Genomic DNA, 14,937 nt, shown 5'->3' on the forward strand with positions numbered 1-14,937 from the left:
AACTAGGCTAAAACTAGCAAAACTAAGTTACTTGCAAAGCCTAAAAACTACTAGTACTACACTCCATGTAGGGGCTATACAGTCACCGAGACTAGCTGCACGCACCTTTGCGACTGCTCGTGCGAGCTAGCTGCCGTCTGCCGCGCGCTGTTCAGGACAAGCAGATCGGTGTAGACTACCTGGTGTACTGACTGTAGTCGCGGTTCTCGTGATTAGATTTGACACTTGTCTCATTCACACAGCGCGTAGTCTTTACAACCAGTCCTACTCACTCAGTGAAGGAACGTTTAGCTCGCGGTCTACTGAGAAAAAGTGAGATTGACAGGCTTGATCTTGATACCTGCGCTAGCACCACTCAAGGCCGAAACACTACAACACAGCTAGCTGACAGAAGTACTTATCACCCGTCCGTGATGATCACGGCATCCGGCCTGGTCTGCAGATACTAGTGAAAGGTTTTCCAGAAAATGAGGAAATTGCTGGTTCTGTACTGTAGTTGTTTCGTTTTCTGCTGTGAGTTAGTCAAGTAGATCAACACGTACCATTCCACTGTCATGTGTGTAGCTGGTCCGCTCATCGTCAGGGTTGCAACATTGTCGTATAGTGCTGCATTGCCGCTACACTGCCGTCCTGTCGGAGTGCTCTCAAGAACGCCAACTAACTAATACTTACTTATTTCGGAGGTGTCATTCAAACGGTGGAGAACGCACTATACTAGCGCGGCAACGGACAGGTGCGCAGGATGAGTGGCCAGTTGCAGCTGCATTGGCTGTACTGCTCGTGCGTGTCCTTCTTTGTTCTCCTGACGGCTCGTCCCGGTGTCAGTGATACCTCTAATACTACTACAACCGTTCAACCTGATTCGCCAAGCCAGTATAATGAATCTGTGTGCACGTCCAACACAGGGGACTGGAGCTCTCTCAAGGAGTTGCTGAAGGCGGGCAAGAATGTACACTGCCATCGCGTGCTGTGGAACGATACTGATACTGCAAGTGGTGGCGGTGGACTGCTTGTTGGAGGCCTTTTGCCTATGAATGCACTGAACGACGACACTTTCCACTGCGAAACACCCAGTAATATCAACCGTGTCAGACTTGCAATGCAGCTAGCCGAGGCTTTTCTCTATGCTATAGAAGTTATCCGTGATGAGCTGCGTGTGGTCAACCCAGTGCTTACACAGGCGCTTCAAGGTGTGGAGATACGAGACTCCTGCCTCAGTCCATACACTGCAGTATCGGAGGCATTCCAAATGGCGAAGAGATCACAGCGAGCAAAGCAGCTATGCGATGCTAGTGAAACGGGAGGGTTTCCCGCAATCTACAAGTTTGCGCTAAATTCTTCTAAGCCCAGCGAGGAACTGGATTTTTCAAATTCCTGTCCCATTTCTGCAGCACCCACGATCGACAGTGGCCGCGCATCGCAGGACCTAGAAATTGGACTTGTTCTGGGACCGGCTCTAAGCAAGAGTATTGAAGTGGTGGCGCCGGCTCTGAGTGTGTTCAAAATGCCGCACATTGCATACTGGGCATCGTCGCCGAAGTTCGAGGAGAAACAGCAGTTCCCGTACTTGTTTCGTACCGTGCCAAGTGATCGCTTCCAGGCAAAGGCTATGGCTGATTTGTTGGCTGCCTTCAGGTGGACATATGTGTATGCACTTGCTAGTGATGACGTCATCACAGGTGGCCGTGGCTTGCAGTACTTCCGCGAAGCAGTGAATTCCCTCGGTGAGAACTACTGCATAGCGTACGAGACCCGATTCCACTACAAGGATAAGGACACAGTGCGTGCCATAGTCCGGCGAATTGTTGTGGGTCGCAATGACGGTCGCACCAATGTCTATAAAGATCCCAGTGTTGTGATGCTGTTTGCTGGCTTTCTATACGCTGGTGCAGTGTTTGACGCCTTGGAGGAGTTGGTATTGGCCAATGACACGGCCGTCATTGATGCTCTGGAACATCGGCCGATGGTGTGGATAGCGAGTGACGCATGGATTGCGCAGGCGCCTGATATCGTGTACGGACGTACTACCTACATTGGCCAGCATACTGTACTTGGATTTAGCTTCAAGGTTCCTACGCAATTCCATTCGTATCAGGAGAGCTTCGCCGATGGATTCCAGCAGCACTTGGAGAGTCTGAGATTGACACGTGAATCTATTCGTCGCAACCCATGGCTAGGACTACTCTGGCAGTCTAAAGGGAAATGCAAAGTAGAGTTTGACGAGGGTGAATGCTCAGAAGAGCCATGCTGTAACCTGACTTTGAGTGCCGCAGATTTCTTCAATCTGAAGGGGAACAACATGGCACCGCCGCTTACGTCTGGAGCACTGTGGCTGGCTTCCAGGGCTGCTGTGGGTGCAATCAGCAAAATGTCCAGTAGGAGCCGGTGCTGGAGGCACGAGAGCTCCAGTGCACTGTATCATTACCTGCGTGACCTGGACATTCCGTGTCGGGACGGACAAAAGACCTTTTGTCCTGTTTTCAATGTATCACAAGACATCGAGGCCATGTATACCATCCAGAGTATTCGCGTTGCTGAAGATAAAAAGGCAACCCGTTACATTGTGGGTAGCTGGTCACAGCGAGACGGTATCCAGTTCTCTTGTTCGCCTGATAATGCGACCAACATCAGCTGCATTGAGTGGATAGGAGGTGCAGCAACTCCACCGGAGTCCTATTGCTCTAAGCCCTGCAGAGCTGGTCAGAATTTTCAGCCTGTCAAGGACTTGGTACGGCCAGCCAGCGCGGCTTGCTGCTGGCAATGTTCGAATTGCTATGGCAACACATTCACCAATACCACAACATCATTGGTCTGCTTGAATTGCACGTATGGCTACAAAAACAACATTGACCATTCTGATTGCGAAGCAGTTGTTGTCTTGCACTACGACTTCAATCACCCGGTTGGCATCGTCATCACGGTACTCTCATGTGTTGGCATTTTAGCAGTGGTCTTTACTGGACTATTCCTGTATTGGTTTCGTCACGAACCGCTTGTGCGAGAGACCGGAAGTGCTTTGAACTATGCCCTGCTTGTCTCATTTCTAGTTGCCTTCGTGACGTCCATATGTCTGCAGACCGAACCATCTAAGGCATACTGTGTAACCATGTCTATACTGACAGCAACTACTATTATCGCAATGAATACTGTTCTCACTGCAAGAAGCCTTCGGGTGCGGTACATGAGCAAGGCCTTTCGTGCTAGTCAGCGGCAGCGCCAGGACGAAGAACATCGGAGAAGGAATTCAGAGCTGCCGGGTGCAAGGTTAGGGAGTGCTAGTGATGATGCCCTCACGGATGACGGCGATGCAGCACCAGTTGAAGAGAAGGTGACCTGGACCCAACGTTTACAAAGCTTTCAAGACCCGTTTGCCAATTTATTTAGTCCATCATGGAAGAGGCAACTGCTCTTCTGTTTCATCTTGATAATGATCCTGGGAGTGGGCATGCATGGAGCATTCCAGGCCATTGACCCACATTCAAGGGAGGTATTCAACTACACTGAGACTGAGTTCCATCTGGTATGCACAGAGAGTGAACGCTTCAACGCGGTGTCAACGGCGTGTCTGTTCATCTCCATACTCATCATGTTCCTGAGCGTCTGCCTGTCGAGGAAGCTAATCACCAAGCAGGAGATGGAGAGGTTGAGCAAACTTGCTGCAGACAAGAATCAAGTTAAAGGGAAGATGAATACGGAAGGCAAACTGCTGATGCTTGCTGGTTTCAGTGTGCTGGCACTGTTTGTGGGGCTGACACCCACGTTCTTCGTCACCAAGCGTGTTCTTTGGCCTATTATGGCCGCTGTAAGCCTGAACGCGGAGGCGCTCGCAATATGGGCATGTGTCTTCGTTCCTAGACTGTATCTGTTTCGGAGAGAAATTATCGATCTTGTACGAAATTTCTCCTGTCTTCGTAACGAAGGAGAGGTGCCGGCGGCGCGCGGCGGCCCCAGGCCTGCGGCTGGCAGAAATATGAACGATGGCAACCAGGTGCCCTGTCTTGTGGAGTCCAGTGTGTAGCCAAAGACATAAGTAGCAGCACCACCACTATCATGCTGCTGCATACTATTCATTCATACCACCTATCGAGTGTGTGGCACCCAGAAGGATTTCATTGGCCTATACAAACACAGCAGCTTTTCCGTAACAGTGTGGGTACTTCTAGAAGGCTTTGTAGTTTAGAAAGGTGCAACATGAATCCAATCCTCCTTGTAGAAACCTGGCCATGATGGACACTTCATTAGATGGACTGGCATGCCCTTGACTTACCTGGCATACCCTTGACTTACACTTCATCTGATACACTAGCATACTCCGCTCTACGCTTGACATATCGAGCTTTGAAAAAAAGAAAGAAAGAGACGTATATTTTACACAAGGCTGATGGTAAATATCTATGATATTATGCCGGTTCATTCCTATTACATTAGAAATTAGAATGCTTTTAGCTCGCTCACTTTTTCTGGTCTAAGTTTGGAGCACAGACCTGCTTCTCACCTGCTTCTCACCTGCCTGATTCTCCCCAAGCAAGTTTGTAGCTGCAAATAGTTCTTCAATTATTATTTGTGTGTGTGTGTGTGTGTGTGTGTGTGTGTGTGTGTGTGTGTGTGCGTGTGTGTGTGTGTGTGTGTGTGTGTGTGTGTGTGTGTGTGCGTGCGTGTGTGTGTGTGTGTGTGTGCGCGTGTGTGTGTGTGTGTGTGTGCGTGCGTGTGTGTGTGTGTGTGTGTGTGGTTGGTAAAGTAACTCCAATTTCACTTCAAGGTACCAGTGCATCTAGTGTCTGCTTCTATCAAAGCAGCATGCTGTCTATACTGGTTACCCCAGCAAGTGTAGGTTGTGCATAGGTAACTGTCTTGGCCGTTTTATGCCAATGTACTCCGTGTGGTGTAGACCAGGTGTGCATTGGTGGTCGATTCACATGGCTTCGCCAGTTGTGTGGATTAGACAGTTATCTGGCGCAAGTCCTGATCTGTCTCATTCAGATCTTGTTCGCTATCGTTGCTATAAGAGAAAATCTGTGGGTGCACATCCAGTGCATTTGCAGATTTGCGTGCTTCTCTTGCAACGGGCGTATACATGGTACATGGTGTGTGTATGTGTGTACGTCCCCCATGTGGTGCGGTGGTATGTGCAGCGATTTCCAATCAAGAGGCTGCGGGTTCGATTCCCGACGATTATGGTCGCACAAGTCTTTCTTCTCTTTCTCAGACTCCTGACTTTTCTTTAATTCTCCTGGGTGGTTACCAACAACCAGTGCATACCGGAGTATGTGGTGTGATGTGTGTGCGGTAGAAAAAATGAAAAAGACCAAAAAGTAGGGATTCACTGGCCAGAAAAGCCACTTCATAGCTGTGTGGTGTAGACCAGGCTGAATAGTGGCGGTCAATAATAGTGCAATCCCAACACAAGTTGGTATGGCTTCTGCTGTAGCATCGCTATCATCGCCTCCAACGATGGGCGTCGAATGGTGTGTGCGCGCACGTGTGTGTGTCTGTGTGTTCTTGTCTTTGTTTTGTGTGTTTGTGTTTCTCTTTGTTTCACAGACGGTCCACATTCCTCTGTCATTATCTCTACTTTGTATGTTCTACTTTCGTTTTGCAGTATCCATGTGTCATTTTCTTTCTGCTTTTGTTCACTATCTCTCTGCCTTTCCTCTTTGTCATACTGGTTTGGCATTCAAGTCATATGCCGTATGTACGACAAAGATGAAAATTTGAAATTTCACTATCAATACGCATGATGCCCATTCATGAGTCCAAGACAAGGCTCAATGTCGGTGAGTAGCGGTGTACTAGTTTCAGGGAAATCTGTAGAGAATTTTAAAGCGAATAATGTGCGGCTGATCAGCGAGGCAAGAAAAAGAAGAAGAGGCTGTTTGCAATTTGTAAGGAGCACGGACACGTATAGCTGCTCAAAAAGACTACTCATGCACCCAGGTGATGAATTGTGCTTGGGCGGGAGTGGAAAACAGCTGCTCCTAACAATGCACATAAGGATGCAGTTTTGCCCTGTAGTTATTGTACCAGTGGAAAAAAAATGAATGTACGCTGCTATAAAGGTACACTCCCCCTTCCAGTCTGAAGGCAGCCTCGGCAGGCAAAACTGAATACGGCAAGCAAATGTTCCCAGTACACAGAAACAAGAATGTATGAAGTGTTGGACAATGGGTCATGCTCTCAGAATACGTTGAAAAGATAAAAAGCAAAATCAGGAATGGCACCGGCTTGAAATGCATTGAATGCCTCAGTTGACATTCAAGAAGGAGAAAATGAACCACTGTGAAAGAAGGCCTGGCAGCATGCAATGGGCATTTTTGAAAAGTGTAAAGCATTCAGAGCGTTGCATATGTGGTCACCCGTAGCGTCCTTGACTAGCGGAAATTCCCATACAGGTCAAAGGAATCCAAGTATGCTGCCACGGTACTGAAGCAGAAACGGTACTCCTCCTGTGAAGGGAATGAGAAGAAGACATGCCAAAGAGATCTGTACTAGGCATATGGTTCTTTGATACTAGTGATGGCGCATCTTGCTCTAATACCCCGTAGCACATATGCAAAATTGCGGCGTTGGACAGAAGATACACACTAAGAAGAAGGGAAAGGGAAATGATACGGACAATGGATGGCGTAGAATAGATTAGGTTCTGTCCTGGGGCACTTCAGAACAGGTTGTGAAAATCCAGTGTCAGCGGTGAACGCGGCGGCATTCTAAAAATGCCAGCACAAGCAGGTGTGTGGTACCCGTCGTATTGATGCCAGCACAAGCATGCGTGTGGTACCCATCGTATTAATGCCAGCACAAGCATGCGTGTGGTATTCATTGTATTAATGCCAGCATAGCAAGCGTGTGGTACTGTAGCAAGAAGGACCCATGAGTGTGTGTGATCCCCGGTAGCCTAATCGGTAGGGCACTGTCCCGGAAAGACCGGGGTGCTGGGTTCGAATCCCGCTCATGGATCCTTCTTTTGCAACATTGGCGCCCAACGTGGGGCTCGAACCCACGACCCTGAGATTAAGAGTCTCATGCTCTACCGACTGAGATTGTAGCAAGAAGGACCCATGAGTGTGTGTGATCCCCGGTAGCCTAATCGATAGGGCACTGTCCCGGAAAGACAGGGGTGCTGGGTTCGAATCCCGCTCGTGGATCCTTCTTTTGCACCAGTACCCACCTCGTTGCGTACAACATTGTAGCGTTGTTGCCTCATCGCCTTGACGATCTGGAAGATGTCCACTGCAGATTCGGTCTTGATCCGGTCAATGGACGTACAGATAGCACAGAATGTGCCAGTGCGACCTGTACCAGAGCTAGTAACACAAGTACCAAGAGTGCATAGAAGATGAACCCACACTCATATTGTGCACATGATGTACAGGGAAGTTGCGCAATTACTGGCAGGCTCACAGGTTCCATGATGCACTTTATTAGGCTCACAGGTCCCATGATGCACTTTATTAGGCTCACAGGTTCCATGATGCACTTTATTAGGCTCACAGGTTCCATGATGCACTTTATTAGGCTCACAGGTTCCATGATGCACTTTATTAGGCTCACAGGTTCCATGATGCACTTTATTAGGCTCACAGGTCCCGTGATGCACTTTATTAGCAGTTACTTCCAGGAAATGTCCCAAACGCCGACAACATATACCTGTACTAGTGGGCTCTAAGCCAAGGAAACAGCTGTCTACAGTCCATTCAGAAAAAAATGAACTTCTAGCTTTTGGCCATAAATGGGTCAAACGTTGAGTTTTTTTAGAATTTTTTTCTGCAATCCCATCTGGAATCCTCTTCCAATTATGTTTCTGAAGTTTTTTTGTCCAAAAAGCAAGCCATAGCAAGAATAGGATTTCGGCCAGGTTTTGCCCCAAAAGCACTGTATTGGGAAAAACCATCAAAATCCAGGCCGTTTGACCCCGCCTGCAACAGTGCATTCTGCGGTTCGAACCCCAGTTCAGGCACCCTTTTTGGACCCTTTTTCAAATTTCAAAGTTCGCAGCACTGCACTGTGTACGATGAAATCACGAAAAATCGCCAAATACGGGAGCTCGCCAGAGCCAGGACCCATTTTTTTATGAATGGACTGTAGAGGTCTTCATTCTTCAGTATCAATGGATTCAATGCCTAGATGGACTGATTGAAATTGCCTACACGTGGTTGTGATAACATTCAAGTGGAGTGGATTGGCCATAAAGCACAATGCAGTGGAGCGGATTACACCAAATTCAGTGACACATACACACAGCGTGTATATGTAGGGCAGTCGTTGTCCTATAAACAGTCGGAAGTCCAGTAGGGAGTTGAACTCATGATCTAGTCATATCACTCCTGCGACTTTCCCTGGAGAAAGTCGGAACATTTCCTGCGCAGTCCGAATTTTGTCATTTGGGACTTTTGAAAAGATCATCCACCTGCTTCATCCACAAATCATGGACTGTGCGCAACAGTTAGAACTGTGCGTCAGCACTCAACTAGCTACAAGCAGAGCGGTTTGCTGTGTGCCAGCACTCAACTAGCTACAAGCAGAGCGGTTTGCTGTGCTGGAGTCCCTCCTTCGCTGAGCTGAAGCCAATGGACAATGATACTACCACCACCAAGCCAGCGGACAATTTGGTAGAACCTGACGAAGTTTGCAGGCCGGCTAGCTCTTGGCAAGGAAAGTAAATTTTGCGGGGGCGATAGACCTTAGGAGAATGAAGTTAGACTTTTGGTACAGATACAAGCAACTTTTCTGTAGCACCGGTGTATCCCATCAGTTACGATTTCAACTTCCTTCAAGGCATTAAAGTCTGTTCTAGACCTGGCAGCTCTCCTGATCACGGGAAGCGAGAGCCTATCAATGACCATCAAAGACTACAGCAAACAAAAGTACTGTTACTTGAATACCAGTAAGCTTTGGAATGTATTGCTTTGAATCCGTGTTCCTACTTTGTTTGAATCCCTGTTCCTACTTTGTTTGAATCCCTGTTCCTACTTTGTTTGAATCCCTGTTCCTACTTTGTTTGAATCCCTGTTCTTACTTTGTTTGAATCCCTGTTCCTACTTTGTTTGAATCCCTGTTCCTACTTTGCTTGAATCCGGGGCCCTGTTCTTACTTTGTTTGAATCCCTGTTCCTACTTTGTTTGAATCCCTGTTCCTACTTTGTTTGAATCCGTGTTCCTACTTTGTTTGAATCCCTGTTCTTACTTTGTTTGAATCCCTGTTCCTACTTTGTTTGAATCCCTGTTCTTACTTTGTTTGAATCCCTGTTCCTACTTTGTTTGAATCCCTGTTCCTACTTTGTTTGAATCCCTGTTCCTACTTTGTTTGAATCCCTGTTCCTACTTTGTTTGAATCCCTGTTCTTACTTTGTTTGAATCCCTGTTCCTACTTTGTTTGAATCCCTGTTCCTACTTTGCTTGAATCCCTGTTCTTACTTTGTTTGAATCCCTGTTCCTACTTTGTTTGAATCCCTGTTCCTACTTTGTTTGAATCCGTGTTCCTACTTGGTTTGAATCCCTGTTCTTACTTTGTTTGAATCCCTGTTCCTACTTTGTTTGAATCCGTGTTCCTACTTTGTTTGAATCCCTGTTCCTACTTTGTTTGAATCCCTGTTCCTACTTTGTTTGAATCCCTGTTCCTACTTTGTTTGAATCCCTGTTCCTACTTTGTTTGAATCCCTGTTCCTACTTTGTTTGAATCCCTGTTCCTACTTTGTTTGAATCCCTGTTCCTACTTTGTTTGAATCCCTGTTCCTACTTTGTTTGAATCCCTGTTCTTGACTTTGTGACGTGAGCCCTATATGTTTGTTTGTTGACTTCCTGACGCTACACAGAAGAGCGAGGCAACGGTTATGGCTTGGCCTTCGGACTCCAACGACAGGACATTAGCAGCACGAAGGAGAAAACCCAAACTGCCCACATTGTACGTGCCTTGTTCTCTGTCCTCTCTGGAACAAACGCAAAAACTGTGTACTTTTATCCGCATTCACACCCCAAACAGTCAAACACGTCATTTGACTGCATGCATTGCATGTAGGACAGGAAGTGCCCTGCTTTACCTAGTCGTGGTGTTTGTAGGAATTCGATTTCATACTGGGGATCCGACTACCTATAGAAGCCTAGGGGCACACCATCCGGCTGTTCACAGAATTTAGACTGCATGCTGGACTCTTGACTGCCTATAGTGGCCCGACTGTCTACTGTGTCCAACATTATAATTACTATGTGCTACTGATTATACACACACACAGAGTGTATATTCAGTGACACACACACATAGTGTATACTTCAAGTAATAGATAGAGACACACTTCAGGACATATCATCGGCCCATGCACTTCAAGTAGCTACAGTCAATTACGAAAATATAGACGCATCATTGGGTATTTTTGAAATATTTTAAATTTGGCTGGAGCTTTTTGAGAATTTTTTGGAATGTTGCTCAGATCCTTCCTGCAATTACTCTCATAATTATAGATTTTTAAGCGATCGGATAGCAAACGCCCAAGTTCGAAATGTTTATGCACAAAGTGATCACAGATTTTATGTGGTATAGATGCTGGCCTAACGGTTTTTTGAAATCATGCGTCTATATTTTTGAAACGTACTGTAGAGATATCTTTCAATACAGTAGCCTGATATTTATGCTAAGACCTCTGGTCAGCCAAGTCAAGCAAATCCTCCATCACAGCTGCTGTCATAGCAGAGTCCCCCCACTCCCCCATTCAGACTCGTTTAACGTCTGCAGGTAGGGAATTACTCCCTCGCACCCAGACGCTGATATTTTGGAATCAAGTTTCTTTACTTCCGATGGGAGAATCCGACATCGCAGTGCTTTTCGGCGTGGCCGGGTCAAATTGTAGAATATCGCATCGAGTGTATTGCTTTATCTGAGAGAGGAGATGTCCGTGCCCTTGAGACCCAAAGTCCCGTTTCCATACGACAAAATGTAGGAGCTCTGCGCTCAACGCTTTTTCAGAGTATGAATTTTGGGTTGTTCTGGTCGGGTCGCAGCGTCGCAGACTATTCCATCGTCTTCAGCGTCGAAAAACTAAGGGCCAAGTGAAATTAAAAGGCGGTGAGAAGTTTCGTCTTCTCGCTCCACATACACCGACATAACGCCATGGACCCAGACAACAGAGTCAGGAGCACACAGAGTGAGGGTAGTAGGCCGCAGCCAGATGTGAACCGGAATGCAGAAGAAAACTAGGAGCAACAACAGGGGGACAGACCCCAGGAGGAAAGAATGAGTACATTCACCTAACATAAATAAGCCAGGACAAGCACCACTTGGGACCGTCAGATTAATTTCTCTGGACCGAGCCAGCCGGAATAAACCCTCGCGCCGATGGACGCACGAATGAGGGAAAAAACGGGTGTATAACCCCAAGTGGCAACATGGCAGCATAAAAACAGGCACAACATATCCACAGCCAAGAAAGAAATGGAAGAAGATGAGCAGACATGAAGGGTGGGAGGGTGGGGATACTGGTGAGACACAAAAAACTGACTGAAGGAGTCAGGCAAAAAGAACAGCAACAAAAAGAGAAAACATCAGATTCCATATTCGCAAGAAAAATAATTTTGTTGCGCGAGAAATCATTTCTCGCTTCACTCGCTCCGCTCGGCCGGCGAGAAATATAACTTCCTCTACGAGCGAATTTGTTCTGCACCAGCATACCAAAGTATGCAATACCGTACGTGCAGGTCAAGTGACGAGGCGTGTGCACTGAACACTGCACTACATGCACTGACTGTCCAGTCGTCTTGAAATTTTCTCGATTCTCCCATCACTCCCATTCATTGCTGTTTCCAGGGAAGTCCAACTTGGCGCACTTCAAGTCACCATAACAAGAATGGCTAGGCCGATTTGAATAATACTTGCAGATTGCCTATGTTCGGCCCGGGAGAATCGAATGAGACCAAAATCGAAGCGATCGGAGCAAGTTTTGAGAATTGGATTTAGTCACTACTGCAGTTGTCCTTCGCCTATACTTGAGCTGTCTTTGATGTTTTTGCTATCTTGCTCTTTATTAATAGGGCTTGTGAGTATCCTATGTGCTTAAGTACAAGTGGTAACTCCAATACACAGGGGCGTGCTCGGCCCCCCAACTAGGGGGGTGCACGGGAGCCGAGGGGAGCCCCCCGGCAATTTTCTGCAATTTGTTTGCAACCTTTCTTGAATTTTAGAGCATATTTGCATACATTACAATTGCAATTACCCAGATTGGAAATTTTAGGGGGGTGCACGTGCCCCCCGTGCCCATCGCCAAGCACGCGCCTGAATACACATGCCTGTAGCTCTGAGTGAAAGTTCCATACTGGCGTAGCCAGACACATACCTGCAGTGTACTACAATCGGAGTATCGCCACATGAGTTCTGCTGCTGGTAGCGCTGCATTTGAGCATAGAGTTCGACCACAAGGCCTGGCCTGTCGGGTACTGTTCCCTCTCTCCATGAAGTCACCTGATACTGCACCACCTTACGACTGTCGAAGTCTTCAACCTAGGACAAGACAAGGACCAATAGGAAAAAGGACAGCGTACACTCCTGTCCTCATGCATGAGTAGGTAGAGTATGACAGCATGCACTTCCCCAAGACTGAAGATAGTTAGAGCTATACAAAGTATGAAAGTCACAGACATCACCATGTGACATGACAACTTGTTAGGAGTTGAGGACAGGTGATTTTCCAGAATGAATTCGGCAATTAAAGGGTTAGGACACACACACACACACACACACACACACACACACACACACACACACACACACACACACACACACACACACTGTCGTCGTTGTCATCGCACTCAACAAGAGGTTTTCGTCTTTATTATTACTAGTGGTGTAGCTCTGAGCTACTGATAAGAGCAGGCAAAGCTGGTCTCCACTCTAAGAAGAGATAAAAAGAAGATAAGCGAAAAGCTGCTTGTAGAGTAACAAAATATAAAGTCTGCAAGTTCTCGATGGGAACGGAGTCACATTCGGATCACTAGATTCATACTAGGCTCACGCGATTCCTCAAGGGTCAGCACGGAGCCAGAATTAGATATGTGGGTACAGCCAGAAACGGACGTGTGTACACAAAATGGAGCAAGGGAAGCACACTGCGAGCTGTAGCAGCCAGAAACGGATACATGCGCACAAACGGGAGCACACCGTGAGCTGCAGGGCAGCCAGAAATGGGCACATGCATACAACGGAGAGTAAGGGTGCCAAAAGGCACACATAAATGCTCATGACTGATGTTCGTGACACCCACACCCACACAAACACACACACATTCTCTCTCTCTCTCCTCCTCTCCTCTCCCTCTCTCCCCTCTCCCTCTCTCTCTCTCCCTCTCTCTCTCCCTCTCTCTCTCTCTCTCTCTCCTCTCTCTCTCTCTCTCTCTCTCTCTCTCTCTCTCTCTCTCTCTCTCTCTCTCTCTCTCTCTCTCTCTCTCTCTCTCTCTCTCTCTCTCTCTCTCTCTCTCTCTCTCTCTCTCTCTCTCTCTCTCTCTCTCTCTCTCTCTCTCTCTCTCTCTCTCTCTCTCTCTGCGCATAAAATCTAGACTGACAACCTGCTTGTTAAATCATGCACCTGCTTTCAGGGGTAAAACCTCTGTTGTAGAGGTCTCAGTCCTCATTTGTTAGACTTACCTGTCTTTGATGTAACTTACTCTGTCTGTCTGTCTGTCTGTCCGTCTGTCTCTCTCTGTCTCTGTCTGTCTCTGTCTCTGTCTCTCTCAATGGTCTCATCGCGCCGCATTGTCAGGATGAACAAGGGAACTGATTGTGATTGCTTTGCAGAGAAGGATGTTGTTTGGCAGCGAAGAGACCATTGCGTGTGTATAGACTAAGAGGCGGAACAAGTTATACTTGTAGCACAATTATAAAGACTCTGGACCCAAGTATCCTATACTCGAGCATTGGTACCTTACTTGTACGAGTACCTGTACCGTAGTTTCTTACCGGTGACTGGACAATGTCTTACCTTGTCTGATGAGATATGGAAGTTACGCACAATGACATCCTCCATCAACCTCTCCTGAGATAGGAACTTGACAGCTATCGACCCATACCTCTCTGGCCCTTCGTTCTTTGGCTTTGGCCAGTAGCGGTGGCACTTCTCCACTGGTGATCCCTGGAATTAGAATGACCATACAGAAAGATGGAAATTGTAGACCGTGTTCTTGCACAACGGTAAGTTACTGACTATACATCTAGCATGACAAGTGAAGCTAACACAGCATATCTACTCTTTCCATTATCCAACTACTGACAGAACCGCAAGGCCGTAATGCAATGCCCATGTACATTGCCCCTGGTGCGCTATATCACGAAATTCACTCTACAGTAAAACCTGGTGTAAGCGACCTCTGATTACCGGTTTTCCTTGCACGGACAGTTCTACACAGAAACTGCACCAGATACAGCGACCACCTGCCTTGTGCCACCAGCGACCGACTTTTAGTGTACCAAGTGCCATATTGGACCTGCTCACAGCAACCAAAACTGACCAAAAGTGCCATCTTGGCTGGCAAAGTTGACTGCAACAGGGTAGAAGACCTTACAGTCCATTCAGAAAAAGATGGACTTCTAGCTTTTGGCCATAAATGGGTCAAACTTTGAGTTTTTTTAGATTTTTTTTCTGCAATTCTCTATGGAATCCTCTTCCAATTATGTTTCTGACGTTTTTTGTCCAAAATGCAAGCCATAAGAAGAATAGAAGTTCGGCCAGGTTTTGCCCCAAAAGCATTGAATTGGGAAAAACCATAAAAATCCAGGCCGTTTGACCCCGCCTGCAACAGTGCATTGTGCGGTTCGAACCCCAGTTCAGGTACTCTTTTGGACCCTTTTTCAAGTTTCAAATTTCACAGCCCTGCACTGTGTACGATGAAATCACGAAAAATCGCCAAATACGGGAGCTCGCCAGAGCCAGGGCCCATCTTTTTATGAATGGACTGTAGTGCGCTCT

At 47.1% G+C, this 14,937-nt stretch overlaps 2 protein-coding genes across 3 annotated transcripts in view; one reads left to right on the forward strand and one right to left on the reverse strand.

The window, feature by feature from the left end:
• Window positions 1-444: 444 nt before the first annotated feature.
• On the forward strand, window positions 445-4,554 carry LOC135808879 (metabotropic glutamate receptor 8-like). The gene has a single exon (XM_065322122.1). The coding sequence runs from the start codon at window positions 743-745 to the stop codon at window positions 4,016-4,018; it is 3,276 nt and encodes a 1,091-aa protein (XP_065178194.1). The 5' UTR covers window positions 445-742; the 3' UTR covers window positions 4,019-4,554.
• A 1,217-nt stretch (window positions 4,555-5,771) lies between these two features.
• The window catches only part of LOC135808878 (receptor-type tyrosine-protein phosphatase delta-like), a 71,464-nt gene continuing 62,298 nt past the window's right edge, over window positions 5,772-14,937 (reverse strand). For both annotated transcript variants that reach the window (XM_065322121.1, XM_065322120.1), the window contains exons 27-30: window positions 13,954-14,103; window positions 12,317-12,480; window positions 7,166-7,301; window positions 5,772-6,443 (exon numbers count right to left, since the gene is read on the reverse strand). In XM_065322121.1, the coding sequence (XP_065178193.1) occupies window positions 6,369-6,443; window positions 7,166-7,301; window positions 12,317-12,480; window positions 13,954-14,103 (525 nt within the window). In that variant the 3' untranslated portion in view covers window positions 5,772-6,368. The remainder of the gene's footprint in view (window positions 6,444-7,165; window positions 7,302-12,316; window positions 12,481-13,953; window positions 14,104-14,937) is intronic.

This window comes from Sycon ciliatum, chromosome 2 (genome assembly GCF_964019385.1).
Source record: "Sycon ciliatum chromosome 2, ocSycCili1.1, whole genome shotgun sequence".
NCBI classification, from domain to species: Eukaryota; Metazoa; Porifera; class Calcarea; order Leucosolenida; family Sycettidae; genus Sycon; species Sycon ciliatum.